This window comes from Electrophorus electricus, chromosome 2, assembly GCF_013358815.1.
Source record: "Electrophorus electricus isolate fEleEle1 chromosome 2, fEleEle1.pri, whole genome shotgun sequence".
NCBI lineage: Eukaryota > Metazoa > Chordata > Actinopteri > Gymnotiformes > Gymnotidae > Electrophorus > Electrophorus electricus.
Window position 1 is genome coordinate 30,275,874 of NC_049536.1, and position 26,572 is coordinate 30,302,445.

Genomic DNA, 26,572 nt, shown 5'->3' on the forward strand with positions numbered 1-26,572 from the left:
TTCCTCTGCCTCTGGGGTCCACTCCACCTTGGTTTGAGATCCCCCTGTTGAGACTATAGCTCTCAATGTGCATAATTAGGAACGAAGGTGTGGCAGTATGAGCATGTTCCTAGGAATGAAAGTAGCTGGCAATTGGTGGTAGGCCTTAGAATGCGAGCGATGGCTGATGAATGGCCAATGCCTTCCTCTCTCCAGAAATCATATGACCCAAGAATTTTACTACTGGCTGTACAAATTGTAGCTTCGACCTAACTGACTCGGTGGCCAGTTTCGGCCAAGTGCATGAGGAGGCGCAAGGAATCTGTTTCACACTGTTCTTGAGTGGGTGCAGCCGGAAGTAAATCGTCAACATACTGCAATTGCATACTGCCTTCCGATAACTGGAGTGGTGCTAGGCTGTCTCTGAGAGCGTCATTATAGTGGGAGATTCACAATACCCCTGACACAAGCGTGTGAACTTATAAGGTTTTCCCTCGAATTGAAAGGCAAACCAATACTGGCTATCCTCATGCACTGGGACACTGAAAAAGGCGTTAGCTAGGTCCACGACAGTGAACCATTTACTATCGTCTGGTATAGATGAGAGGATTGTGTGCGGGTTTGGGATGTTTGGAGCTCTTTGTCTAACTGCTGCATTGACTGTTTGGAGGTCCTGTACAAACCTCCATTCGTTACGACCTGGTTTTTTAACAGAAAATTGGTGTTCGCACTGGCAAATCCGGGCATGGCATTATCACTCCTACGTCCAGGAGGTCTTTGAACACTAATTTAATGCCTTCTATGGCTTCTGGATTCAGGGCATACTGACATTGCTTGGGCCTGTAATCTGACTTGGGTGTGAGTTTTACTGGTGCTACCCCTTTAATCAACCTACATCATTCTTCCCTCATGCCCACAACACATTGGGATCCTTTTTTAGGAGGTGGGACTCAAGAAGAGGAAAGCCTGTTCCTGCCATCCCTCATGCTCTTCTACCACCTCTACATGTCTTGTAACCTTGAGGGTAAATTGCACCTTTTGTCTTCTTGTTCACGTGCAGCTTCTCCCTGCTCATAATTTTTCATGCACCTTCTTGTTCTACTCTAACCCAAGGCCCCAAATTTTCCCATTCGAGGCCTCTGGGTTTTGTGATTGACACATGAGGATGTGAGAGTGCCATGGCAAAACGCTCCTTTTTGTGAGTAGGCGGTCCTTCAGCTAGCATCCCTGAGGCTACACACTTCCCCTTTCCCCAATACACACAATCGAGGCAAATGACCTCTCCTGGGAACTCCTTGCTGAACTACTTCTTTTCATACTCATGATCAGGCCCTACGGACACACATGCGGTACAGTGCAGGTTTTCCAATTTCATTACGTCTACCCCTTTTTGTTCGCTTTGTTTGAGAATATCTGACATCTGCACATTAAGAATGCATGGGTGAAATTCTGACCCCCTTCACTTTGGCAAGGGAGAGGGTGTGAGTAATGCTCTAGGGCAATATGTCCAGTGGCCCCTACCGTAGTCAATGTTTTCCCAGATAACAGGACATAATAAACCAAACTTGAACTTGATCTAATTCCCTAACCTGAAATACAGATTTTGCAGTGCCTGAGTCCACCAGGAATGACATAGTATACCCTGCACTGTTAGGGGCAGTTGTGGCAAGCAAGAGTAAGGAGGTGCAGTATACTGCAGACATGAGGGAGAGAGGGTGTGGTGCGTGTGTGCTGGGAGGGTGCGGTGTGCATGATGTGTGTGTATATGTGTGTGTGCTCTTATCTGTAGCTGCGGCTGACCCGTCCCCGACTCTGCCCGTCAGTCTGCTTCCTCTGCATAGCCCCTCTCCTTCCGTGTTTTACAGTCTCTTGTGAAGTGTCCTTTCTTTCCACACGTGCAGCATCGGTCATCTCTTACGCCATCATCCTGCTTGTAGCTCCCTCTCTCTTCCTCTTCCACGGCCTCGTCCTCGACCACGGCCTCTGCCTCTTTGTCCTGCGACAGCTGTTATCATTTTAAATTACAGTTATACACAAACCAACTATTTTGGTCAGAATGGTTGTTGTAAGTGGAGAAGCACTTGACACTATTAAGCGCAGTTGAAAGTCCTGTTAAGAATGTTTTATTAACCAATTAATCTTTTGTTATATTATCTCTGTATGTAAGATATTTACCACTTGAAGATATGGAAATTAGGACTATTTAATCCACCTAAGTACAATTAATTTCAGAACCCCTGACCTTTTCAACAGAGGAGGGCAGTTGGTTAAACTGTAAAAGTGAATTTGTCTCTCATCCTTATCAAGTAGTTGTAGTGTCTGTGTACTAAACACATGCATCCATAAACACAGCGAGAACACTGAAACTCTCTTGCGACTGTGGCACACCACAGGAAATTACTTTTTAAGATGCACAAGGATATACATAGATTAAATCAGTGAATTCCTTTATGCCATCAGTAACAGTTTGTAACTATGGCTTACTTGCACACTTTACTTTCAGAGATTTTCCTGATTAGCTGTATTAGCTGTAACTGATTTCTAGTGTTGTTCATTGTGCTTATTCTGAACTCTCACTACTGCTGTTCACTGTGCTTTTTGCTATGGTCTATTTAAATCTTTACTATTTGTTTGCATATATTACTTTTTTCATTAATTTTTAGATAGCGATAGCTTTCATGTAAAACCAAATATATATATATATATATATATATATATATATATATATATATATATATATATATATATATATATATATAAGTCAATTTTGACAAATTTGTCCACATATTTGTACTTATGAGTATATGCATGAGGCTAATTAAATATATGGATGAGGCTAATTCATTACAACTAGCATTTCAGAAAACACAAATAAAAAGGTGAACTGTTATGCCACTGTTATAACATTGTTAAAATTTCCCTGAAAATTAAAGTGTTTTCCCTTGTCTCTGTGTAATTAACCAACGCCACTTTCAACAGACACGAACTGCCTGTGTTAGTTTCTTACAAAACCAGCATGAACCCACTCACATGGTGCTCCTGCCTTTTGACTCATTCTCTCTATATGAGGTGCCACTAGCTTAAAAACAATATAATGCAGTCAGAACTCACTGTTACTTCTTATTTTCCTCATACATTTTAGACAAGAAATATGTTTTCCCACATTTCTGAGAATATCATATTGTATTGTTTATTTGGAGTAGAATGTAAACTAGAAGTATAAATAATATGTCTTTCAGCAAGTACACTGCATAGTGTATATCTGAACCATCACTCTCTACGATATTAGCAAATTAACTGCTTTATTAAGACAAACGAACACCATAAGGGTTAACTACATGTATATCTAATTGGTAAAATGTTTATTTATTCAAACATTCATTCACTGTGATCAGTTGGCATAGTTAATAGACTCTCAATAAGGTATTGCTTTGATCAACAGAAGGAGTTCTCTGTGCTCTGACAAAACAGGTAGTATCTGTTAATAATGTTTAGACATGGCTTTGGATCAGATCTTCTTTCATTTTCACGCACAGTAGAAACGGACAGGCAATGTTCTTGGTCAGAGTTTTCTGGTTCTTGTGGCGTCAGCACTACATGTTAAGAGTTTGCTTTGCTCATACACATCTGATTCAACTTGTCTCTTTCTGATTTGACTGTCATTACATGCATCCTCACAGGGTTGAACTGTGTAGTGCTCTCTCTTATTTAAGAGGTTTCTTCGGGACGGGGACAATGGTGGCTCCCTTGAAGCCGGATGGGATGATACCGAGTGTCAGGGAGAGGTTGAAGATTTCGGTGAATACCGGGGCTAGCTGGTCTGCGCAGGCTTTGAGGACTCTGCTGCAGATGCCGTCTGTTCCCGCGGCCTTCCGGGTATTCACTCTTTTGAACACTTTCCACACGTCACTCTCCGTGATGGAGGGCATTTGCCTATGGTGGGCTCTGTGCATGACCCGTTGGCTGCGCCGATAGCACCATTAGTGCTGTTAGCCTTAGCACTGTTAGATGTAGCCTCGAAGTGAGCGAAGAATGTGTTTAGCTCATTCGCCAGAGATTCATCCGCGCTCATCAGTCCAGAGGGTGGGCTCCTGTAGTCCCTGATTGTCCGTAGTTCCTGCCACAGGCATCTAGAGCCACTCTACTGGAACCGTGACTCTACTTTCCTTCCTTTCCTCTCTCACCACCCTGAGTTCAGAGCCTCGTAGATGGTTTCGTCCACCCAGAGCTTTTGGTTGAGCTGCATCAGGATATGTCCCAGTCCACGTCATCCAGAGTGGCCACCATCTTAAATTATGTATTTTCAAACATATCTTCTGCTTCATATCGTTGTGTCCACTCTACGCCACAGCAGAATTACAGGTAAGGGTACTCTTCGTAACCTGTGTTGACCAATTTATCAGGTTTCACATTATCCAGGCGTTCTTATGTCAGCAAACTAATGCTTCCTAAGCGAATAGAAACCATGACTGTTTTTGAAGAACTTTGGTGTAGACATGACCAAATAAGTGTAGTACTCCTTGGCTATCATCAATGCCGATTTGGACATAAAGAACCACTTAAACCAGTTTGTAAAAAAAAAACCCCGTAAACTACGAGTGCCAAGTCCGTACATAAGTTGCTTCGAAAGGTTTAATAGTACTTGGCACATTTAACAGTTTTCTCTTGTGTTGTGGAATTTTGAACAAACAGCAAGTCAGACGTGATTAAGAGAGTAATTTAATAAGAAAAAGAATAAAATAAATGTTTGGCTCGCCTCAGGTAGGGAGCCCCGAGTATACAAAACCATGGCTAGTTATACTACTCCTGTGCTGTCTTTAACCAATCATCTTTTCTTAAGCAGCTCTTCTTTCCTTTGTTGCTGTGGCTATAAGCCAATCGGCTCTCGGCTTGGTTTTTCCCACAAACCAACCCAAACTGACTCCAAACAGTGTGGGTTGTGTGTCAAGTTGACCTTGATGTTAACAGTTCCTGATACATGTTCAACTTAATCAGCAACAGGTGGATACAAATGTGCAAACAGCATTATTAATTTACGAACAAAAGGATCAGTGTGATTTTATATGAATCACATAATACATAGTTTCGTATCATTTTCCATCACATTTCCCCCCTTTGATTCTTATACAATCATTTGTTAATTATCAGAGAATACAGTGTGCAGGTACAGGGTGTTATCCTCATCCAGGTCCTCTTTAGTGACCTGAATAAGTTGGTATCTGGTATCCATATTCATGCGAATAGTACTAAGTATACATTGACATAACAAGGTCCACAACATATAATCAAGGCAAATAGTAAAATGGATGGGAGAATCATAATTACAATACTTTTCCACATTGAGAATAGAGATCCCTGTTTCCAGTCCCAAGGTCTCACTCTGGCTTCTTCAGCACGAAGTTGGTCAGCAATCTTACTCATGTGGTCCAAGGCCATGGAGATATTATCTCCAGGTGCATCATTGGGCGGTATGTACGTGCAACAATGGTCGCCTATCATTGAGCACACTCCCCCTTCCTTAGCGAGGAGCATGTCCAAGGCCATGCGGTTTTTTGTCGTCAGTAGTACTTGGAATGGTCCTCTCCACCTGGGTTGGCTCCACCGCTTCCTTCTGAAGTCTTTTATCAGCACCCAATCGCCTGGTTGATGCATGTGGAGGGGATTGTCCATCACCTCAGGAAGGACTGCCTTTACCTGCTTAGACACATGGGAGAGAGATTTGTGCAGAGACACACAATACTGCAAAAGCGATTCATTGATCAGATTAGTGTCCCAGTCGGGTGGTCCTACCCCTGTGTTGGGAGGCCGTCCAAACACCATCTCAAAAGCTGATAGTCCTGTTCGTGCCTGCGGTCTGTTTCGACATTGCCACAGGACGAGGGGAAAGCATTTTACCCAATTCATGCCTGTTTCCTGCATTAATTTAGCTAGACCCCCTTTAATGGTACCGTTTGCCCGTTCTACTGCCCCTACGCTAGCTGGGTGATAACTGCAGTGTTTTCTCATATCCACCCCTAGGTATTTAGTCAGAGCCTTTAGCCCTTCATGTACGAAGGGTGTTCCATTGTCACTAGACACTCGTTGTGGCAACCCCACCGGGGAATGATTTCTCTCAGTAGTGCTTTTGCTACTGCATCACTATCTTGTTTGCCTGTTGGGAAGGCCTCCACCCACTTACTGAACATGCACACACACACAAGCATGTACCTCTTCCCTTCAGCTGGTGTTAGTTCTACAAAATCTATTTGCCCATGTTGAAATGGCTCACTGGGCGGCGGGTGTCCGGCGGGTGCGTGTTTGGTATGATTATCTCCGTGTGGTGTATTTTGTGCAAATACCAGGCATCGGGAACAAAACTTTTGGGTATGTGCGTTTATTCCCGGTGCATACCAATGTCTCGTTATGCTCTCCACTATCCCCCCTTTGCTCATGTGACTCCTCCCATGAGCAATCTCAATTAGTCCTTTCATTTAGGCTGTGGGGAGACATGGTTTGTTCGAATGGTTTATTGGGATCTGGAATGCCTAAGGCAGGCATGACCTGTAATAACTGCTTCAATGCTGTAAAGGCCGCTTCGGCTTCTGGCGTCCATTCTAACTGAAAGGCATTCGACCCCTTGGTCGGTACTATATTCCTGAGTGGCCCCTCATGCTCTGCATAAGATGATATAAATGTTCTACAATAGGAACACATGCCTAAAAAGGACAGCAGTTGTTTTTTCATTATGGGTTTTGGTATAGTCAAGATGGCATTCACTCGGTCTTTAGTCAGCATGCGCGTTTGTTCAGTAATGTCATGTCCTAAAAAAAAAAATGCACTTGCTGCTTACAAAACTGTAATTTGGATTTGGATGCTTTATGGCCTTCCCCTGCTAAATGATGTAGCAGTGCCACCGTGGCTTGTTTACACGCTTCTCGTGTTTTCCCACAAATCAAAAGATCATCAACGTATTGCAGCAAGGCTGTTCCTTCAGGGAGCTCCAAAGCTTCTAGGCTTCGGTGTAAGGCGGCATTGCAAATGGTTGGTGATTCACAATACCCCTGACACAACCTCGTGAATGTGTATGGCTTTCCTTCAAAAGTGAAAGCAAACCAAAATTGACTATCCTTGTGCACAGGTACACAAAAAAAAGCATTGGACAAGTCAACTACACTGAACCACTTGCTATCTGGTGGGATCTGAAAGAGAATGGTGTGCGGGTTTGGAACTACTGGGGCTCTAGGGTGTACTGCCGCGTTGACAGCCTGCAAATCCTGCACAAATCTCCATTCATCTCTCCCTGGTTTCTTAACTGGGAAAATTGGAGTACGTACCGGTGAATCTGGGCACGGCACGATTACTCCTGCTTGTTTTAATGATTGGAACACAGGCCTAATACCCTCCGCTGCCTCTGGTTTCAGAGGGTATTGGTGCTGGTGTGGTCTATAATCAGATTTTGGGGTGATGTGGACAGGCTCGCATCCTTTTATTAAGCCCACATCATTTTTTCCCTGTGCCCATAACCCTGCAGGAACTGTTTTCAGTTCCTCTTCCTCCTCCTCTGAGAGGGTAACAGAGGCTGCCATAATTACCATATTTGGACTCACGAGCTCGACCCCCCTTTTACAATTTAACCTATACGGGGCTGGCATTTTCCACACTTCTATGCTCGGGCTGTACATAATTTCATACTGGGGTTCTTTTATCCAATCAGTTGCGCTCAACACACGTTTGGTCCATAACCCTACTCTCTGCCAATCTGGGTCAGCATGTGCGCTAGCCAACGACACATAAGGTGCTGCATGTGAGATCGAATATAAAGATTTCTGTTTAGCTGAGAGCTGCACCACTCCCGCAGCCCACTCGCAATCCCATGCTATAGCTGTGATAATCAAACTGTCGCTGCCCCCTAAGTCAAATTTTTGTTCAAAATCAACATCAGATCCCTCATGGACCTTCATTGTACAGTGAATAGAGTCACTTTGTTTAACTGTCAGCTCTCCGGGTAGCGTGTTAGTAACTTCAGTCATAAAATGTGTTAGTACTTCCCCAGCAGTGCACTGCAATTCATACACGTACAAAGGGACTCCTGCCTCTAGCTGGACTCCCTGTGTAGGTGTTTCCCACATAACAAATAACCCCTCTGGGTTGCTGCTAATTGTGCACCCAAGTTTACACATTAAATCTCTAGCTAACAAATTAATTGGACAGGTTTCTGACACCAAAAAGCTGTGTTTGAATTGGCTGTTTCCTAAACTACATTGGAGAGGCTCGGACATCCTTTCATCAATGGGATGACCTCCCACTCCAATTACTGTTATCCCATATCCTGGTCTCATTCTACATTCTATTAAACCTTCTTTTAACACCGAGTGGGTAGCACCACTGTCAACCAAAAACTTAACATTTTTTCCCTCTACGTTCACAATCACCTCGGGGAGGCCTCTTGACCCCTTACTAATCTGCTGTAATAGTTGGTCATTTAAATTTGTTACTTCCCTTTTGTCGTCTTCTCTCAGTGGTCCGTCGCCGTCCTGCCTCTCCGCCGCCCGTCAGTCTAGCTTGACTTCCTTAATTGTAGGATCAAAATCACCAAAATCTTCTTCGTTCTCCCCCTCAGGACAGTCTATTGCAAAGTGTCCACACTTCCCAGAATTGTAGCACTCTTTCCCTTCAAGTCCCTTTCCTTGGCCTCTTCCTCTCCCTCGTCCGCGTCCACGTCCTCTGCCACGTCCACGACCTCTTCCTCTGTCCCCTACTGTCTGGAGCATGGTCAGCATCGCCTGATGAGTGGTGTCGGCACGCTGACGCTCCCGTTTGATGATGCTTGGCGTGTTCTTCAATAGTTGACAAAGGGGCTCTACTATAGCCGATGCAGTTTTTTCTGATGAGGTCGCTAATGTCCTTTCTCATGTTCATAAGGAAGCTGTTTCTCAGATGAGCTTCCCATGCCCCCACTTCTCCGAGGCCCGCTGCACGTTGTGCTGGCGCGTCAATTCCACAATGGTCAGTGTGGACACGTGTCAAACGAATGAGGAAATCAGCGACGGGCTCATCATCTCTTTGCTTGCATGCTGCTATCACATCAGTGTTAACAGTTGTTGGATATGCTGCTTCCATTCTTTTGATGAGTCCTCTTATCATCTCTCTGTATGGGCTGTTTAGGTCAGGTTGGCCTTGGGGCGGTGCATTCCACTCAGGCAGATGGAGACGGACATCTCCATTCACCCAGCCTCTGTCAATGCGGTTATACTGTGGTCCGAGTCGAATCATCAGCAACCGTCTCAATTCAGCCTGAGTTGTTCTGCAGGACTGCACGAATGCCATCAGTTCTTGTCCGAAGCGTCGTCCGCCGATGTCACCTGGCTTGCTCAGGCCGTCGGCCGCTTTCATGATGTCGTCTGCAGTCCAGTGACGGTGGACCATAATCACTCCCTCAGGTCCAGATACCTCCACCATCGGGAACTGCGGGGCATAGCTTGTCTCAGGCCCTGCGGATGGCTTTATAGTGGCGTGACTTCGAGTGTGATGAGCCACTGGTGATGTTATTGCCTCCAGTTGTCGTCTTGGTTCGTCATATGGAGACGGCTTTGATGTTAGCGATGAAGTCCCTGGCTCAGGATATGGAGGTGGGTTTGTTGGCACTTGTGGTTGCTGAATCAGCTGGGGGGCTCTCGGCGGGGCAGCATTGAGGTCAGGATCAGCTAAGGAAACACACTGAGACACTTCATTATTACCTTTTCTATGCCCTACCTGCTGCTTCTGTCTTTTTTCAGCTTCCTCTAACCACATTTTTGCCTTTTCCAACATATCTTCACTGTTCTTGTCAAAATATTTCCGCGCTTTCTTATCAGCCTCCCTTGATTTAACCTTAACTCTTTCAACCAATTTAAGTAAATATGCAACACTCAAAGTCCCCGATACATTAAACCCATAGTATTTAATCCAAAATGGGACGTGTGTATTTACATGTTCCCCATAGTCTTTGCTCATTTGGAAAAACAGGCTACTGGAAAACTTGTCTTTGCTAAATTCATATTCCTTACTTTGCCCTCCACCTTTTTTTTTTTTTTTTTTTTTTTTCTTTTGTGGGTAAGGGCGATAAACAAATAAAATAAACAAACAAATAAACCCAAATATGACAGAAACAAACAAATAAACTCTTTTCTCTTTCTCCCCCTTTTTTTTATATAAGGGTAAAGGGGGTACTAATATTTTATTTAAAATTTTCCTTTTTTTTTTTTTGTTTCCTTTCTGTTAATCACGTCTCCGACGTTGCTTTAATTTAGTTCCGCTCCAGCAATCTGTGCTGGTTCACTGAGTCCACTCCTTTCCCTGCGGGGTGTTCTGTCAGCCCGGGCCTATTTCTTACACTAGTATGTCTACTCAGCCTGTTCTCTTAGGCTGGCGGAGTCCCAGACTCCGGAGTCCTCCTGACCCTATTTTTAAGCCCTAGTATCTCATATACTCTGCTACATTGCAGACCCACCCCAGGGTAGACTCAGGCGGATCACTATGTCACTTTCTTCTAAGATTAAATTACTGTAATTCCACCACTTACTTTCTGTTCGTTGGATCAGGCGGAGTAGACCACCGGAGTCTAGCGGGACGTCACTCCCTGGTTAGGTACTTTCCCGTATTCTTGTGGATTTCCCTTTTTCTCCAGCTCAGTTTTCTCTCTGAGGAGCGTCCTCGAAGTTCAGTCACCGCTGCTCCGCGTGTTGCCTCTTGCTGATCCTTGCTGATCCTGCCGACTACGCCAATTTTTGTGGAATTTTGAACAAACAGCAAGTCAGACGTGATTAAGAGGGTAATTTAATAAGAAAAAGAATAAAATAAATGTTTGGCTCGCCTCAGGTAGGGAGCCCCGAGTATACAAAACCGTGGCTAGTTATACTACTCCTGTGCTGTCTTTAACCAATCATCTTTTCTTAAGCAGCTCTTCTTTCCTTTGTTGCTGTGGCTATAAGCCAATCGGCTCTCGGCTTGGTTTTTTCCACAAACCAACCCAAACTGACTCCAAACAGTGTGGGTTGTGTGTCAAGTTGACCTTGATGTTAACAGTTCCTGATACATGTTCAACTTAATCAGCAACAGGCGGATACAAATGTGCAAACAGCATTATTAATTTACGAACAAAAGGATCAGTGTGATTTTATATGAATCACATAATACATAGTTTCGTATCATTTTCCATCACATCTTGTTTAGAATTTTCTCTTGGTCATGAACAGACTTAATCAGTAGTCTAGACCTGTCAATGACGTGCTTATTTTGTTGAGGGTTTTTTGTGTGTGTCCCCCTATTTCTCTTCGCTTCAAAGGCTTCTACAGTAACACCATGTCCATCCCTACGGACAATGAAAGTTGAGTTGTATAAAATAGCAGTTCATCCTTAAACGGTGTAGGAGGGAAAAGGAGATTGGAAATCTTAAAAAAAAAAAAAAAGATTATTTAAGGGTTCTACAACTCATCCATTGCCGGTTCCCAAGCGCCGGATGCGAAAGGAGGAGGGTTAGGCGCCGGGCCAGCAACCCGGCCCTGTAGAAACTTCTACCGCTATGGAAACAACAAGCAAATATTCTAAACGATCCCATCAGCAAAGAGGACCTGGCTCTAACTTGATGATGGTGCTGGAGCAAACCCCCGAGGGTGTCCAACGCCCGATGCAGACCGGAACCTTCGATGCAAAAATGATTTCCAAATTAGGCACCTGGAACGTTAGAACTCTCTGCAAAAGTGGGAACTACAATCTTGACATATTGGGCATCTCCGAAATGCATTGGACTGGATCGGGAAAGATCGTAAGTGATGGCAAATCAGTCCTGTATTCAGGACATGAGGAGCACCATATTCATGGTGTCGGATTGGTGCTTAGTAAAAAGGCATCATGTGCACTGCTTGGATGGAGACCTGTCAACGATCGCATCATCACGGCGCGATTTCAATCAAGACACGCTAAAACTTCCATCATCCAAGTATACGCTCCAACCGAAGACTCCGATGACGATCGGAAGGATATGTTCTATGGACTGCTACAAGACACCATTGATGAAATTCCGACCCATGACGTTAAACTTCTCATCGGTGATTTCAATGCGCAAATTACCGACGACCGTCGTGGCTTAGAAAACGTCATTGGTCCACACAGTTTGGGGCGACAGACCAACGATAATGGTGAACGACTTCTATCCTTTAGCAATATGAACAATTTCTGCATTGGTAACACATACTTACGACACAAAAACATCCATAAGAAAACCTGGCGATCGCCGGATGGAGCCACATACAATGAAATTGACTTTATCTGTATCTCTTGGCGATGGCGTTCAACACTATTGGACGTCAGAGCCTATCGCGGAGCGGACGTTGGATCGGACCATTATCTCATATGATCCTCAATTCGGTTATGGCTCAAGCAGAGAGAACAAAAGCAACGACAACGTCCTTACGCTGTGGAGAAGCTGAAAGATCCTGCCGCGGTCCAACAATTCCAACTGGAGTTGAGAAATCGGCTCGAGCTACTCCAAGATGCGGGCGACCTCGATGAATACTGGATGGCATTCAAACAAGTAGTCATAGAAACGGTAAAGGAAACCGTGGGTCGCCGACGCGGGACACAGAAAAAACGTTGGATACGGGACCCAGCTTGGAGCCTGATTGACGAAAGGAAAATCGCAAAATGCCGATGCGAACAGGCAAAAGCTGACCCTGACAAGGAAACCACAGCAGAGCGATATCGGTAACTGGATACGGCAGTCAAACGAAGCTGCAAATCTGACAAGAAGGCATGGTTGGAATGCAAAGGAGCCGAAGCACATGAGGCGGCTAGCAAGAATGACAATAAGACGCTGTACCGCATTGTACGAGAGTTGACTGGGGCATGGAGCAACTCAAGTGCACCCATCAAAAACAAGGACGGGGTGTTTCTGCTCACCAAAGAAGAACAAGACTCGTGCTGGGTAGAACACTTCAAGGAAACCTTGAACCAGCCCACCCCTGCCAACACCTATGACTTTGGCGCCACACCGCCACCTCCAGACCTGGTAGTTAATTTTGATCTAATCACTATCAAGGAAACTAAGGTGGCTATTCGAACACTCAAAGTCAACAAAGCACCCGGCCTAGACGAGATAGCACCGGAAATGCTAAAGCATGGTGGAGACGCAATTGTAAACACCCTCACAGTGCTGCTCAACAAGTGCTGGCAAGATCAGAGCGTACCAAGTGACTGGAGGAAAGGAGTAATCGGGAAACTCTCCAAGAAAGGCAATACTGCCGACTGCAACAATTGGCGGGGCATTACACTCCTCTCGGTTCCTGGGGAAGTCTTCTGTAGCGTTCTATTATGGCGCCTACAACAAGCAGTGGATGAAATTCTCCGGGAAGAGCAAGCCAGATTCAGAGCAGGCCGATCGTGCAGTGAGCAGATTTACACGCTTCGTAATATCATGGAACAGCGCATCGAATTCTAGCGCCCCCTGCTCATCGACTTTATCGACTTCAAAAAGGCTTTTGATAGCATCCACAGGGGCTCCTTGTGGAAAATTTTACGAGCCTACGGCATTCCACAACGGTTTGTCAATGTCTTCCAGAACCTATATATCAGCTCTAGCTGCTGCGTCAGGACAGACGATGGCTACACAGACTTCTTCAACATCGAAACCGGAGTCAAGCAAGGATGTATCCTGTCGCCAATTCTCTTTTTGCTCGCAGTCGACTATGTCATGAAAAAGGTGATGATGAGCCCAGTGACTGGAATCCCTTGGACAAATGGATCTCATCTCACTGATCTCGATTTCGCAGACGACATTGCCTTGCTAACGAATACAAAACTGGCTCTACAATCCATGACAGCATGCCTTGAGGGTGAAGCGAAAAAGGTTGGCCTACGCATTAACACAGACAAAACCAAGGTCATGCGGGTGAATCGTCAAACGAAGGTGCAGATAACTATTGGGCAGCAAACGGTGGAGGACATCGACGAGTTCACATATCTCGGCAGCATAGTATCCAATTATGACGGTGGCTCAGAAGCGGATGTTCGATGTAGGATCAGAAATGCGGCGGGTGTGTTCCAGCATCTACGCCGCATCTGGTCCTCAACAACAATCAATACAGGAATCAAAATGCATCTGTGCTCCGCGATCGTCATCCCAACCACCATTTATGCCAGTGAAACCTGGAGGAACACAAAGAGGATCGCTCAGAAACCAAACGTTTTCCATCAACGGTGCCTCCGCCAAATATTGGGTATCTCGTATAAGGACAGAATTACCAATGAGGAAGTTCTTCAATGGAGTGGATTGCGAAAGCTGGAAGAAATCGTCACCGAACGCAGAATGCGCCTCGCTGGTCATCTCCTACGTCTTCTAGACAAACGCATCTCAAAGGCAGCTGTACACTGGACACAGACAGGAGGAAAGCGAAAGCAAGGCCGACCCAAAACCACCTGGAGATCAACCTTCATCACCGACCTAAAAACTATTGACATACGCTCACTGGATGAAGCCAGAGACGCTGCAGCCGATAGGACCCGTTGGAGAGCGCTTGTTGCCCAATGCACCAAGGAGTGCAGGAGGAACTAAAGTAAAAAAAAAAAAAAAAACTCATCAGGGCTGGGCTGGGAATTAACTTCAGCCCTGGGTTTCTTTCTAGAGCAGCCCCTTACAATCACAGCAACAATGAGCTTCCTTTCAGCTCTCAAACAAGTGGTGCAGTTTAATTTATCTGTATCTTGAAGGTTATTTTTTTGTTGCACCATTTGTAAGTCAGTAATTTGTGTACTGTCCCTTTAAATTACATTTACGTAAAAGGCGTGTGCACGTAGGCCACGCAGAGTTTTGGTTTTGTGCTGTACATGACGGTTGGCTGGACCCAGCAATTATTTACTTCTTTAGTAACGCGTTATGAGCTTTGGATGTTTTTACCAGTGATATGAATTTTACGTCATGTCGTTCACTCCTACTGCAATGCTTCGAATCTTTTAAGCAAATTTACATTTACATTTATGGCATTTAGCAGACGCTCTTATCCAGAGCGACTTACAAAAGTGCTTTGTCATTTACTCATAGAATATATCCAAGTACAGTATAGTAGGTTAGAATTAAACATACCAATGAACTAGAATACTGTAGAATACAGGGATGAATGCTGATACCTAGAAGTGCAAAATACATAAGATCTATCTTAAACAATGATAAGTGCTATGAACAATAAGTGCTAGAGTTTGTTATAAAGCATAAATAGTGCCCTACAATAAGTACTAAATTAGTCAGTCAATAAGGGAGCAGTGTCAGTTATCCTTTAAATATTTTGCAAATAGATGGGTCTTCAGTCTGCGTTTGAAGACTGCAAGGGACTCTGCTGTCCAGACAGCAAACGGGAGTTCATTCCACCATCTTGCAGCCAGGACAGAAAATAGTCTCAATGCTTGTCATCCGTGAGACCTGAAGCAAGGTATTTCAAGCCGAGCCGTACTTAAGGTTCGAAGTACTCGAGGTACAGATCGGGCTTTGACCATTGACCACATGTATGAAGGAGCTGGTCCATTTTTGGCTTTGTAGGCAAGCATCAAGGTTTTAAATCTGATGCGTGCAGCTACAGGGAGCCAATGAAGGGAGCGCAGCAGTGGACTAACGTGTGAACTTCAGAAGATTGAATTATGTATTTTCAAACATATCTTCTGCTTCATATCGTGCTGCTGCATTCTGGACAAGTTGTAGAGGTTTGATGGCTCTTAGAGGAAGACCAGCAAGTAGCGAGTTGCAGTAGTCTAGCTTTGAGATCACAAGAGACTGCACAAGCACCTGGGTAGCTTCCTGCAAAAGAAAGGGTTGAATCCTTCGTATCTTACAAAGGAGGAATCTGCAAGACCGGGTTAGATTAGAAACATGAGTTGAGAACGACAACTGGTTGTCCAAAGTTACGCCCAAGCTACGGGCAGCTTCGGATGGTGATACCAGGGAGTTCTCAAAGGAAACAGTGATGTCATGGTAAGGGTTGAGAGTACCTGGGATGAACAGAAGCTCAGTTTTACTGGGGTTGAGCTTCAAGTGGTGAGCTGTCATCCATGACGCAATGTCAGTGAAGCACGCCGAGATACGTCTGGAGACCTGCGTGTCAGAGGGTGGAAAAGTAAGAAATAATTGAGTGTCATTGGCATAGCAGTGGTAGGAGAAACCAAGAGAAGATATTACGTCACCAACAGAATGAGTATACAAAGAGAAGGGGGTCCAATACTGAGCCTTGTGGAACACCAGTGGAGAGTCTACGTGGTTTGGATGTGGATCCTCTCCATGTCACCTGATAGGACCGTCCATCCAGATAGGGCTGAAACCATCTCCAAGCAGAGCCAGTCACACCAAGCCTGAAAAGAACAGAGAGAAGAATGTTGTGGTTTACTGTGTCAAAGGCTGCTGAAAGGTCTAGAAGAATCAAAACAGATGACTGTTTGGCAGCTTTAGTGGCATGAAGTTTTTCAGTCACCGCTATGAGGGCCGTTTCTGTAGAATGTGCTGGTTTGTAGCCAGACTGATTGGGATCATGCAGCTGGTTCTGGGTGAGAAAAAGAGACAATTGATTATAAACTGCTCATTCAAGGGCTTCTGAGAGGAAAGCGAGAAGTGATACCGGTCTGTAGTTGGTAACGCTGGAGCTGTCAAGTGTGGCCTTCTTGAGGATTGGTACCACCCTGGCGGTTTTGAATGCAGTAGGAAATGCCAGGGCGTTTTCAGTCCTATTGGCTAAATTAAGTACCTGCCATGCCAAACCATTAATTTTATTAAGGGCTGCAGTAGTTCCTCCTCCCAGGAACAAACTCTAACCTATGTTTGCTCCAGGGTCAGTCCATGGGTTGGCCATTACATACCCACCATACCTATTAGGGGTGCCAATAATTATAGACCTTTTAGCACTGCCTGATGTCGACTGCGAATGTGTATATATGACCAGAGATGGGATAGTTAATGCTGGGGTACAACATCCTTTCCAGGGAAATTGATGACTGGTATTATTAACAATCAAAGTGGGTAGGCTGGAGTATGCCATCCTACCGCATATCCACATGATAGCTGTAGATGCTCAAGTGCCCAGGATCACAGGGCAAAGAGACGGTGTGCCTGTTATATTATTTATTGTGCATCTGCCCAGTCCCACGCCTAATGCCCATACCTCGTTTTTACATGGCATGTGGCCTAAAAATGGACCATCAGGTAAGCCTGCAGAACACAGACAAGGTGGTACCTGTCACAGGTAATACTGGTAGGGACATATTTCTGAATTGAGGTAATACCATTTACTAATGTCAATGTCGCAGTCTGTCCTGTGGTCCGGCCATGAACCACCATCCAAGGCCCATGCGGGGAGATTACCAATGGCAGCTACTGCCTTAGATACATTTAGCATAAACCCTACTCCCATATTGATTTGACAGTCTGATGAGTTATAATTAAGTGCTGCTGCTGTAACATCATCTACCGAGGCTGGTACCCATGGTGTATGGAATGCTTGACATTCCAGAGGCTCCGCCTCTCCTGCCGCTACCAGGGAGACCTCACAAACTAAATTGCCATTACATTGTTGTTGATGACTCTGAAAGCCCACTATCCCCCCTTTTGTACCTTTCGAGACTGAAAATAATGCCAATATTATCACACTAATGGCGCCCGTTATTCCTATAGTAAGGTTTTGCATGCACTTATCAGGAAAACAAGGAGAGAAAGGACCAAAGAGTCTGCAAAGGGATGTTGATAGATATCCTAACTGCCTATCAAGTTATAATACCAATGCTAAAGTGTACAGGGCCAAGGAGTAATTCGTTGGTGTGTGGTGCAGCCGAGGAGCAGGCCTTCAGCATGAAATCATATAACAAATTTTGTACTCTATGTGAATGTGTTAAGGTGCATTTGGCTTGTTGGATGCGTTAGCTACTGGTGATTTCTTCAGTCAGCTGGCGTGTATCTACTGTGCTGATCCCGATGTTAGCACATCGGTTCGGGTCACTGCGATCACGGTTGTTGGGGGTCCGTACGCAGCTTCGCCAACTTTCCGAGGGTTCAATGATTTGACCAAAAGTATCATCTGGAATAAATGGAAGAGTAGGCTTGTCTGTGGGAAGAGGGAGAGCGCAAGAAACATTACCATACACACTGTTCAGTTTCTCAATCAACATTTGGGTGTAGTCTGCCAAGATCACGTCCATGTCACCTGAATGAGAAACACTTGGGTTACCTCTGACCCATGGAGTGGTAAATGGTCTACCAAAATTGACCTCAAATGGTGACAATTTGGTGGTGGCACTGGGCGTCATTCTGATCTCACATAACACTGCTGGCAGTAGATCTATCCACTTCTTTCCTGTTTCCATCATTGCCTTTGTTAACCTTTCTTTCAAGGTACAATTCATTCTCTCAACAATGCCAGATGACTGAGGATGATGAGGGATGTGAAACCTCCAGCCAATAGTTAGGTAGGTGCATAGTTTCTGAGTTACCTTGGAAATGAAACAGGGTCCCTGCTCTGAATCTATTACCTGAGGCACACCATACCATCGACATTGTCTCCTTGGCTAGCTAGGATTTTAACCACAGTGCGGAAAGTCTTCCTTAGAACAAAGAAACGTCTCAGTCCACTTGGAAAACCTGTCTACAATCACCAAAGGGTACTTCAACTGAACACAAGGTGTCATGTGCGCAAAATCTATCTGTAGACACTGCTTCTAGCACATTTACAAAATTTGACAAATTTGATACATGTAAATAAATTTGCTATAAAAAATAATGTAGGCCAATCTTAAATCATGTCACATCAACAGTTAGTCTGTATTTTGCATACAGTATAGTATTCAGTGGTAATGGGGTTATTATAAAATTAGGTGAAAGTTTTATAAGTAGATGTTAAGAAAATCTTATGTGATGATTATCAGATCAGGGCTGGGTTTCCCAAAAGCACCATAAGCAAAGATAATCTTTAAACTGTATTATACGGAACACTCTCTCTCTTATTTAAGAGGTTTCTTCGGGACGGGGACGATGGTGGATCGCTTGAAGCTGGATGGGATAATACCGAGTGTCAGGGAGAGGTTGAAGATGCCGGTGAATACCGGGGCTAGCTTTTCTGCGCAGGCTTCGAGGACTCTGCCGCAGATGCCGTCTGGTCCCGCCGCCTTCCGGGTATTCACTCTTTTGAACACTTTCCACACGTCACTCTCCGTGATGGAGGCATTTGCCTATGGTGGGCTCTGCGCATGACCCGTTGGCTGCGCCGATAGCACCATTAGTGCTGTTAGCCTTAGCGTTGCTAGATGTAGCCTCGAAGCGAGCGAAGAATGTGTTTAGCTCATTCGCCAGAGATTCATCCGCGCTCATCAGTCCAGAGGGTGGGCTCCTGTAGTCCGTGATCGTCCATAGTTCCTGCCACAGGCATCTAGAGCCATTCTACTGGAACCGTGACTCTACTTTCCTCCCTTTCCTCTCTCACCACCCCGAGTTCAGAGCCTCCTAGATGGTTTTGTCCACCCAGAGCTTTTGGTTGAGCTGCATCAGGATATGTCCCAGTCCGCGTTATCCAGAGCAGCCACCATCTTAAATGATGTATTTTCAAACATATCTTCTGCTTCATATCGTTGTGTCCACTCTACGCCACGGCAGAATTACAGGTAAGGGTACTCTTCGTAACCTGTGTTGACCAATTTGTCAAGTTTCGCATTATCCAGGCGTTCCTATGTTATCAAACTAACGCTTCCTAAATGAAGAGAAACAATGACTGTTTTTGAAGAACTTTGGTGTAGGCCTGACCAAATAGGTGTAGTACTCCTTGGCTTTCATCATTGCCGATTTGGATATAAAGAACCACTTAAACCAGTTTGTAAAAACAACAACAAAAAAAAAACGTAAACTACAAGGGCCAAGTCCGTTTATAAGTAGCTTCGAAGGGTTTAATAGTACTTGCCACATTTAGCAGTTTTCTCGCGTTTAGAATTTTCTATTGGTCACAAACAGACTTTATCAGTAGCATAGACCTGTCGTAGAAGTCAATGAAGCGCTGGAAACATGTTATTTTTTTGAGGGTTTTTTGTGCGTGTCCCCCTATTTCTCTTCGCTTCAAAGGCTTCTACAGCAACACCCACACCACAGTCATCCCTACGGACAATGAAAGTTGAGTTGTATAAAATAGCAGTTCATCCTGAAACGGTGTAGGAGGGAAAAGGAGATTGGAAATCTTTAAAAATATATATTTAAGGGTTCTACAACTCATCAGGGCTGGGCTGGGAATTAAATTCAGCCCTGGGTTTCTTTCTAGAGCAGCCCCTTACAATCACAGCAACATTGAGCTCCCTCTCAGCTCTCAAACAAGTTGTACAGTTTCATGCATTTCTCTGAATCTTGTTGAAGGGTTTCTTTTTGTGTGTCATTTGTAACGGTCAGTAATTTGTGTACTGTCCCCTTAAATTACGTTTACGTAAAAGGCGTGTGCACGTAGGCCACGCTGAGTTTTGGTTTTGTGCTGTACATAACGGGCATTGCTGGACCCAGCTCTTCATTTATCATTATTTACTTCTTTAGTAACGCGTTATGAGTTTTGGATGTTTTTACAACTCATGTATGAGCTATCAACTGTACTCCTGGAGCGAGCCTGTGTCACGTGGCGAATAAACCAGCAAGTTTACTAAAATAACTAAAATAACCCTAACTCCAAGTCTTACATATTTCAGCAAATCAAGATTTTGTAACGCAGTTTACTCACTCTCGTCTTTTGATTTTATAAGTTAAGGTTTATTACAATTTATTTCTTTTGAAGGGCATATAAAAGTTATTACTATGAATCTATTTTGGGGGGTATTTTTGTGATAGGATATCATCTGTATAATGGAAAATGCCAGTGATATGAATTTTACGTCATATCGCTCACTCCTACTGCAATGCTTCGAATCTTTTAAGCAAATAGAACACAAGTCTTATCATGAAGTGTTACTGCTTAAATTATGTAAAGTATTGCTTTTTGATTTACTAATTAAGTGCACATATTTGGATATCTTACTGTGTGTTCTACCTGGCTTTACCTAATGCCATTTTAGCATGTACCTAATGTTTTATAGAAGTGTTTTCTTTCTTTTTCTTTCTTTTATGTACAGCTGTAAGAGTCATTGGAAGGAGTGTGACCATTCAAGAAGGAGGCAGTGCCACATTGTTCTGTCAGCTAATTGATACAGTGGAGGAACTTACACAGATTACATGGCAAAAAAGAACACGGGGAAAGCCAGAAAATAGGAACTTTTTTGTCATCAGTCCAGATGGCATAACAGAACATATAAATGGACTAAAAGACAGAATTGATTTTATAGGGAACATGCAAGAATGTGTTGGCTCAATTGCTCTGAAGAATGTTTCATTACTGGATGAAGGAATATATACATGCATCTTTAACATATTCCCAAGTGGGCCATTTGGGACAGAGATTAAGCTCACTGTGTTGGGTAAGACTTGTTTTTAACTTTTGTTGTCACTTTATTGGATATTGTTAGCTTGCAAGTAGCTGCATTGCATAAACAGAATATTACTAGTAGTCCCAATACAAGCAAGTTTTCAGTTGCCAGGCAGATAACAGGCTTTTTACAAACAGTATTTGTAGTGTTACTCATCGTGACTCATGTTTGTTAGAATATAGGAATGAATACCTAATTGTCCAGTTCATGTATTTTAGTGTTGCTATAGAATATAACAATGTAATATATGTTGCAGAAAGTATAAAAGACCAGTATGCATTTAAAGTTTATTTGGTAGGCCTTATAGCATATAGAAGGACCATAAAGTTCAACTTTAAATTGAATGGTTACATGTATATTGTATTACTATTATATTTTGTCAGCAACTACGTTTTTTTTTCTTTCATTTCAATTTTAGTTCCGCCTGTTGTCAGTGTCGGCCCTGTGATAATTCCTGTTGCTGGTGATGGTAACGTGACCTTGGCGACCTGCACTGCAGCCAAAACAAGGCCTGCAGCAGAAGTGTCATGGCTCTTGGCTCTGAACACCTCTGTGAGAGTAGAGACCAGCCTGTCTCTGCAAACCGATGGAACTTACACTGTTACAAGTCATTTGATTGGTGTAGCATCCAAAGAACTTAACCAGCAGAAGGTTCATTGTTTGGTGAACCACATGGCCCTGCATACAGAACTGGTACTGGACTACACAATAGTAATCCATTGTAAGTAAAGCACTTAACCAGCAGAAGGTTCAGTGTTTGGTGAACCACACGGTCCTGAATACAAAACTGGTACTGGACTACACAATAGTAATCCATTTTAAGTAAAGAACTTAACCAGTAGAAGGTTCAGTATTTGGTGAACCACATGGCCCTGAATACAAAACTGGTGCTGGACTACACAATAGTCTCATTATAAGAAAGCTGTCATAGACATAGAGCATATTCTTAACACTGGAACTGCACACCATGATTCTGACTATAATGTGATTTGCTAATTGTGAACATATCATTGAAGGCTGTAGTATACTATTGAACCCTCTAACAAATGGCTTATTTTTATTGTGTTCTGTATGTCAGATACAAGTGAGTGTTTTGCAGAAAAACTGCATTTACAAAATTTGATAAATGTAAATATATTTGCTAAATAATGTAGACCAATTTTAAATCATGTCACAACAGTTAGTCTGATGTTTTACATTTTTTACAAAACATTTTAGGCAAATGTATTTGTTTAGCTTTCCTGATGTGATAGATTTATTTCTTTCCTGTCTGCATGAAGCACTTTGAATGCCACTTTCTATGAAAAGTGCTTAAGCAAAAAAATTAAAAAATAAATTTATACAGTGAGAAAAAAATCATTTAAAAGGGCAGATTAAAAACAGTCCAGGTCCTTTAGGTAGCATTACTGGTTTATATTGACACAAACCCACAGTTGTGCTTTGGTATGAGTCATATTCTCCAGGTTTTCTATTGGAAATAATGCAAAGTCTACCCTTGAAAGGGAAAAATTTTTTTTTATACTAATTCAATTACATTTCCATAAAAATGTTGCCTCATAGTATCAGCAGGATTTTCAAAACTATATTGGCATTTGCAACACAGCATGCAGCCATGTCAGAAGGTAAAATATATGCAATATATATGCAATATATGCAAGTATATGCAAGTCAAACTAAGATCATTCCTACATATGTATGTGTCTACCAGGGCCTTCATGTAGGGTACAGAATTTAAAAATGACAAATGTTTGCCAATTAAAAGAATCTGCTGAGAGTAAATACCCACAGAGGTGTCGTCACCCCCCCCCCCCCCCCCCAGGTTATTTACAATTAGACTTTCTTTCTTTGAATTAGATTTCTTTTCAATGTGTGCAGTTTTCAAGCTACCTTTTTACATTTTTATTAATATTTGTTCTGCTTTTCTTTTTTCAGATCCTCCTCAGGTTGCTTATATTTTATCCGTTGGTAAAGCAACAAAACATCAAGAATTTCTCTGTGAAGCAGATGGCAATCCAAAACCAACAACCTTCACCTGGAGGAGGTTAGTAGGGCTTCTTGTATACCAATGGTAGCTGCAGCTATAGCATTGACACCTGTCACAGATTATCAAATGTAGAAACATTAGTAAAAGGTAGCTGTGCTCACTGTTTGGTTGAGCTACAAAAGAAATCTTCAGTCATTAAATGCTAATAATATACCATTTTTTAAATTTTTGCAAGGGTTTTTTCTTCATTCTTGCTGATTGTCATGTCTGACAGTCCTCAAACTGCATATTCAAAACAGAGAGCCAGGAATGAGACAAAAAGGCAGTGACCGAGTAACATGCAGGAGATCAAACAACCAGGCAGTAATCCAGAAGAGACTTGACCAAGAGAGCAAACAATAAAATGTCTATAGACAGTACCCAGGAAAGGAAACAGACCAAAACTGCTCAGAAACACAGAATAAAACAAGACCTTACAAAGGAAAAGTCATAGGTGGTAAATATATACTGCCAAAATAACAAATCAGGGAACAGGTGAATATAATTAGAAAACTGGAGGTCTGGATCTGGATCTGGTGGTTTGATATACATACACACAATAATTTGTTTGTTTTACTGACAGGGTGAACATCCAAGTTGATGATAAAGACAAACTTCTAATCCCACTATCTTCTGACCATAATGGCTTGTATGTCTGTGAAGCTTCAAACCAGTATGGAAGTGTCACAGGATCTCTCTATGTATATGTTAATAGAGGTGAGTACCATTTGCACATTCAGCAGGGCCTGAACTTCACCTTATGATCAGCTGTATAGCCAGCCAGTGTTTATATTGTGGGAAATTTCCATAAACACAAGCTGTAGATACGTTTTAATAAAAATTCTCCTCTCTGGAAATTCACTGTTTCACTGGAAAGTCCTCATAGTAAAAGTGTCATGTTTACAGTTATACGAGCCTGGCAAATTTGAGAACATTACAAATTGGACACACATTTTTCATCTCTACAGCTTTAACACTACTGGTATCTTAAAATTTGGTTTATTTGAAAAGTTCTAAACATAATCATGCCATAATATTCAATTTTTAATTTATAAATCATAAAAATACCATTTTAAATATTTTCTGGACATATGTCCATAAAGTAAGTACATTTTACTGACCAAAAATGTGTCCATAAAATGACTTGACATGGCAGATTGCAATGTGGCAACAATAATTGAACAAAACCAGTAGAAATGATAGCTTACCTCCACGTGTAAAAAGAAATGTCCCAGTGGTTAAAGTATTAGACTTTTATTTGGAAGGTTGCTGGTTCAAACCCTGCCACTGTTGGAGCCCAAAAGTTACACCAGATTTCCCTTCCTCCTCATTACGGAACCTAAAAGCCCTTTACCCTCAAGTTGTATTCAGTCATAATCGTAAGTCAATTTGGATTAAAAAAGCATCAGCTAAATGTTTAAATGGAACGTTTTGGTTTTATATGTCATCACATGATGATGAGTTTAAGCAAAATAAGTGTAGCCCAATTCATACCCTGCAAAATACACAATATGTGTTCTGCCCCTCTCTGCAAAATCATAAAAAGCAAATTAATGAATACAGTTAATTAGTTAATATTATTTATTTGTTTGTTTGTTTGTTTAATTTATTTATTTTGGTTACCCATTTTCAGTCCAGTGTATCCTGAGTTTTGGTTTTGGCCAAGAAACTATTTTGATGTATTATTACTTGTCTTTCACATCAATCAATAAAACTTTAGTCATCTACAAGCGGCGATCTGCACTACATATACAAAAGATTTGTTGCATTTTCTTATTTTTTAATTGTTTTTTCTTTGTCTCTCTCCTCTCCGTTTTCCTTTTCTACCCTTATTATTTCCTCCTCTTATTTCCTCCTCTATGTAGAATCCACATGGACCACTGTGGTTATTCTGGGAATTATTCTGGTTACTATTCTACTTTTTCTTTTGTATTTTTTTCGTAAGCGCTTGTTCACACATCTCGTACAGCTATGGAGAGGAATTCAGTAAGTTTGTCAATTTTGAATATAAAGTAGACTGTTTTTCTTTTATTTTGGCATTCCTATATTTGTGTTCTTTTGCATCTTACTACCATAAAATGTTCATTTATTTTGTTCTCTAGTAACGTTAATAACACATTCCCAAAATAATTCTCGTTTTAAGACATAGCAAATGACAGGTGTTACACTAATACGAATGCATCCACAGCCATGTCGACCGCGACCGTGACCGTGTGCCTACTCAGTCACCCTCGCAGGTGAGTTTAAAAGATGCTAATTTTAATCCACACGATTTTAATCCACACGATTTTAATCCCCACTCTTTCATTGTTACTGTTGTGGTGTATTATCTATAATTACAGTGCCATCAATGTTCTTTTTCTCAGAATACACGTTCAGAAAGAACAGAGGAGCAACAACTTGGAGCATGTTACACTCCTGGACTGCTGTAGTGTGTTCTTGGTCCAGTTCGGGATTTAGGACTGTCTGTGCACCTCGCTGCTGGCCTCGCCCTTCCTTGAGGGATTGCTGTGGCTTATATAAGGACCCTGCAGGAAAAAGACAGCGGCTTGCCCAAGCTCCTTCTTGTACTGGTGGTGATTTGTGAGTTTGTTATTTTTGCTGTGCTTACCTTGTCTTGTGATATCCCTAGTTAGCCTGTGCTTGTGTTTGTGTATGTGTAGATCTGTATGTGAGCATTAAAATGCATTAAATTGTTCAAGATGACCTTATACTGTTTCACAGACATTTAATATTCTGTAACTTCCTTTGGGATCAATAAAGTTTTCTTAAAATTATATTAATTAACTGAATATTTTACCATTATTGGGTTGATGTTAAGCTTGATCACATACAGTTTCAATTGTTCGACAAAAAATTAAGAAATTTAAGTGTAGATACATACTGTGCATGCATCACTTCATCAGTGGTAGTTGTAATGTCACTGACATCAAAGTTCAGGTGTCTTTTTGAGGCTTCACATTATAACAGGGTGGGTAACAATTTCATTGTCATACAAAATGTAATGATAAAGTACAACATAAATGGTAGAAAGATCTAAATTGTGAAATACCGTGTTTGAACAGGCCCATATTCTGATCTGACAGTTGTCACTGTGTTTGCATGGAC

At 42.5% G+C, this 26,572-nt stretch overlaps 1 protein-coding gene and 1 long non-coding RNA gene across 6 annotated transcripts in view; both read left to right on the forward strand.

The window, feature by feature from the left end:
- LOC118240993 overlaps positions 1 to 26,572 on the forward strand; it is a 37,958-nt gene that overhangs the window by 2,588 nt on the left and 8,798 nt on the right. The window contains exon 3 of one of the 3 annotated variants that reach the window (XR_004775765.1): positions 920 to 1,075. The exons of 1 other annotated variant lie outside the window; for it this stretch is intronic. This is a non-coding gene — a long non-coding RNA (uncharacterized LOC118240993). Of the gene's footprint in view, positions 1 to 919; positions 1,076 to 3,692; positions 3,910 to 26,572 lie in introns of those variants that run through there. One more of the 3 variants, XR_004775764.1, reaches the window with a different exon arrangement.
- LOC118240992 (nectin-1-like) lies at positions 3,981 to 26,247 on the forward strand. 3 transcript variants are annotated; one of them, XM_035523894.1, is made up of 8 exons: positions 3,981 to 4,341; positions 21,091 to 21,432; positions 21,860 to 22,162; positions 23,374 to 23,482; positions 24,048 to 24,181; positions 25,330 to 25,450; positions 25,653 to 25,701; positions 25,831 to 26,247. In XM_035523894.1, exons 1-8 carry the CDS (start codon positions 4,275 to 4,277, stop codon positions 25,894 to 25,896), a joined length of 1,191 nt encoding a protein of 396 aa, XP_035379787.1. In that variant the 5' UTR covers positions 3,981 to 4,274; the 3' UTR covers positions 25,897 to 26,247. The 3 variants fall into 3 exon arrangements, with proteins under 3 accessions (XP_035379787.1, XP_035379788.1, XP_035379786.1); XM_035523893.1 differs by lacking the exon at positions 3,981 to 4,341 and adding an exon at positions 19,228 to 19,614; XM_035523895.1 differs by lacking the exons at positions 3,981 to 4,341; positions 25,831 to 26,247 and adding an exon at positions 19,227 to 19,614 and having other exon boundaries at positions 25,608 to 25,700.

What these genes read in the sequence shown, in the direction of transcription:
- LOC118240992 (XM_035523893.1), top strand. Translation starts at nt 19,545, where the DNA reads ATGATGTATTTTCAAACATATCTTCTGCTTCATATCGTTGTGTCCACT. An exon ending in GATTAAGCTCACTGTGTTGG is followed by an intron (nt 21,433 to 21,859) that starts GTAAGACTTGTT and finishes TTTCAATTTTAG; the next exon opens with TTCCGCCTGTTGTCAGTGTC. An exon ending in ACAACCTTCACCTGGAGGAG is followed by an intron (nt 23,483 to 24,047) that starts GTTAGTAGGGCT and finishes TTTTACTGACAG; the next exon opens with GGTGAACATCCAAGTTGATG.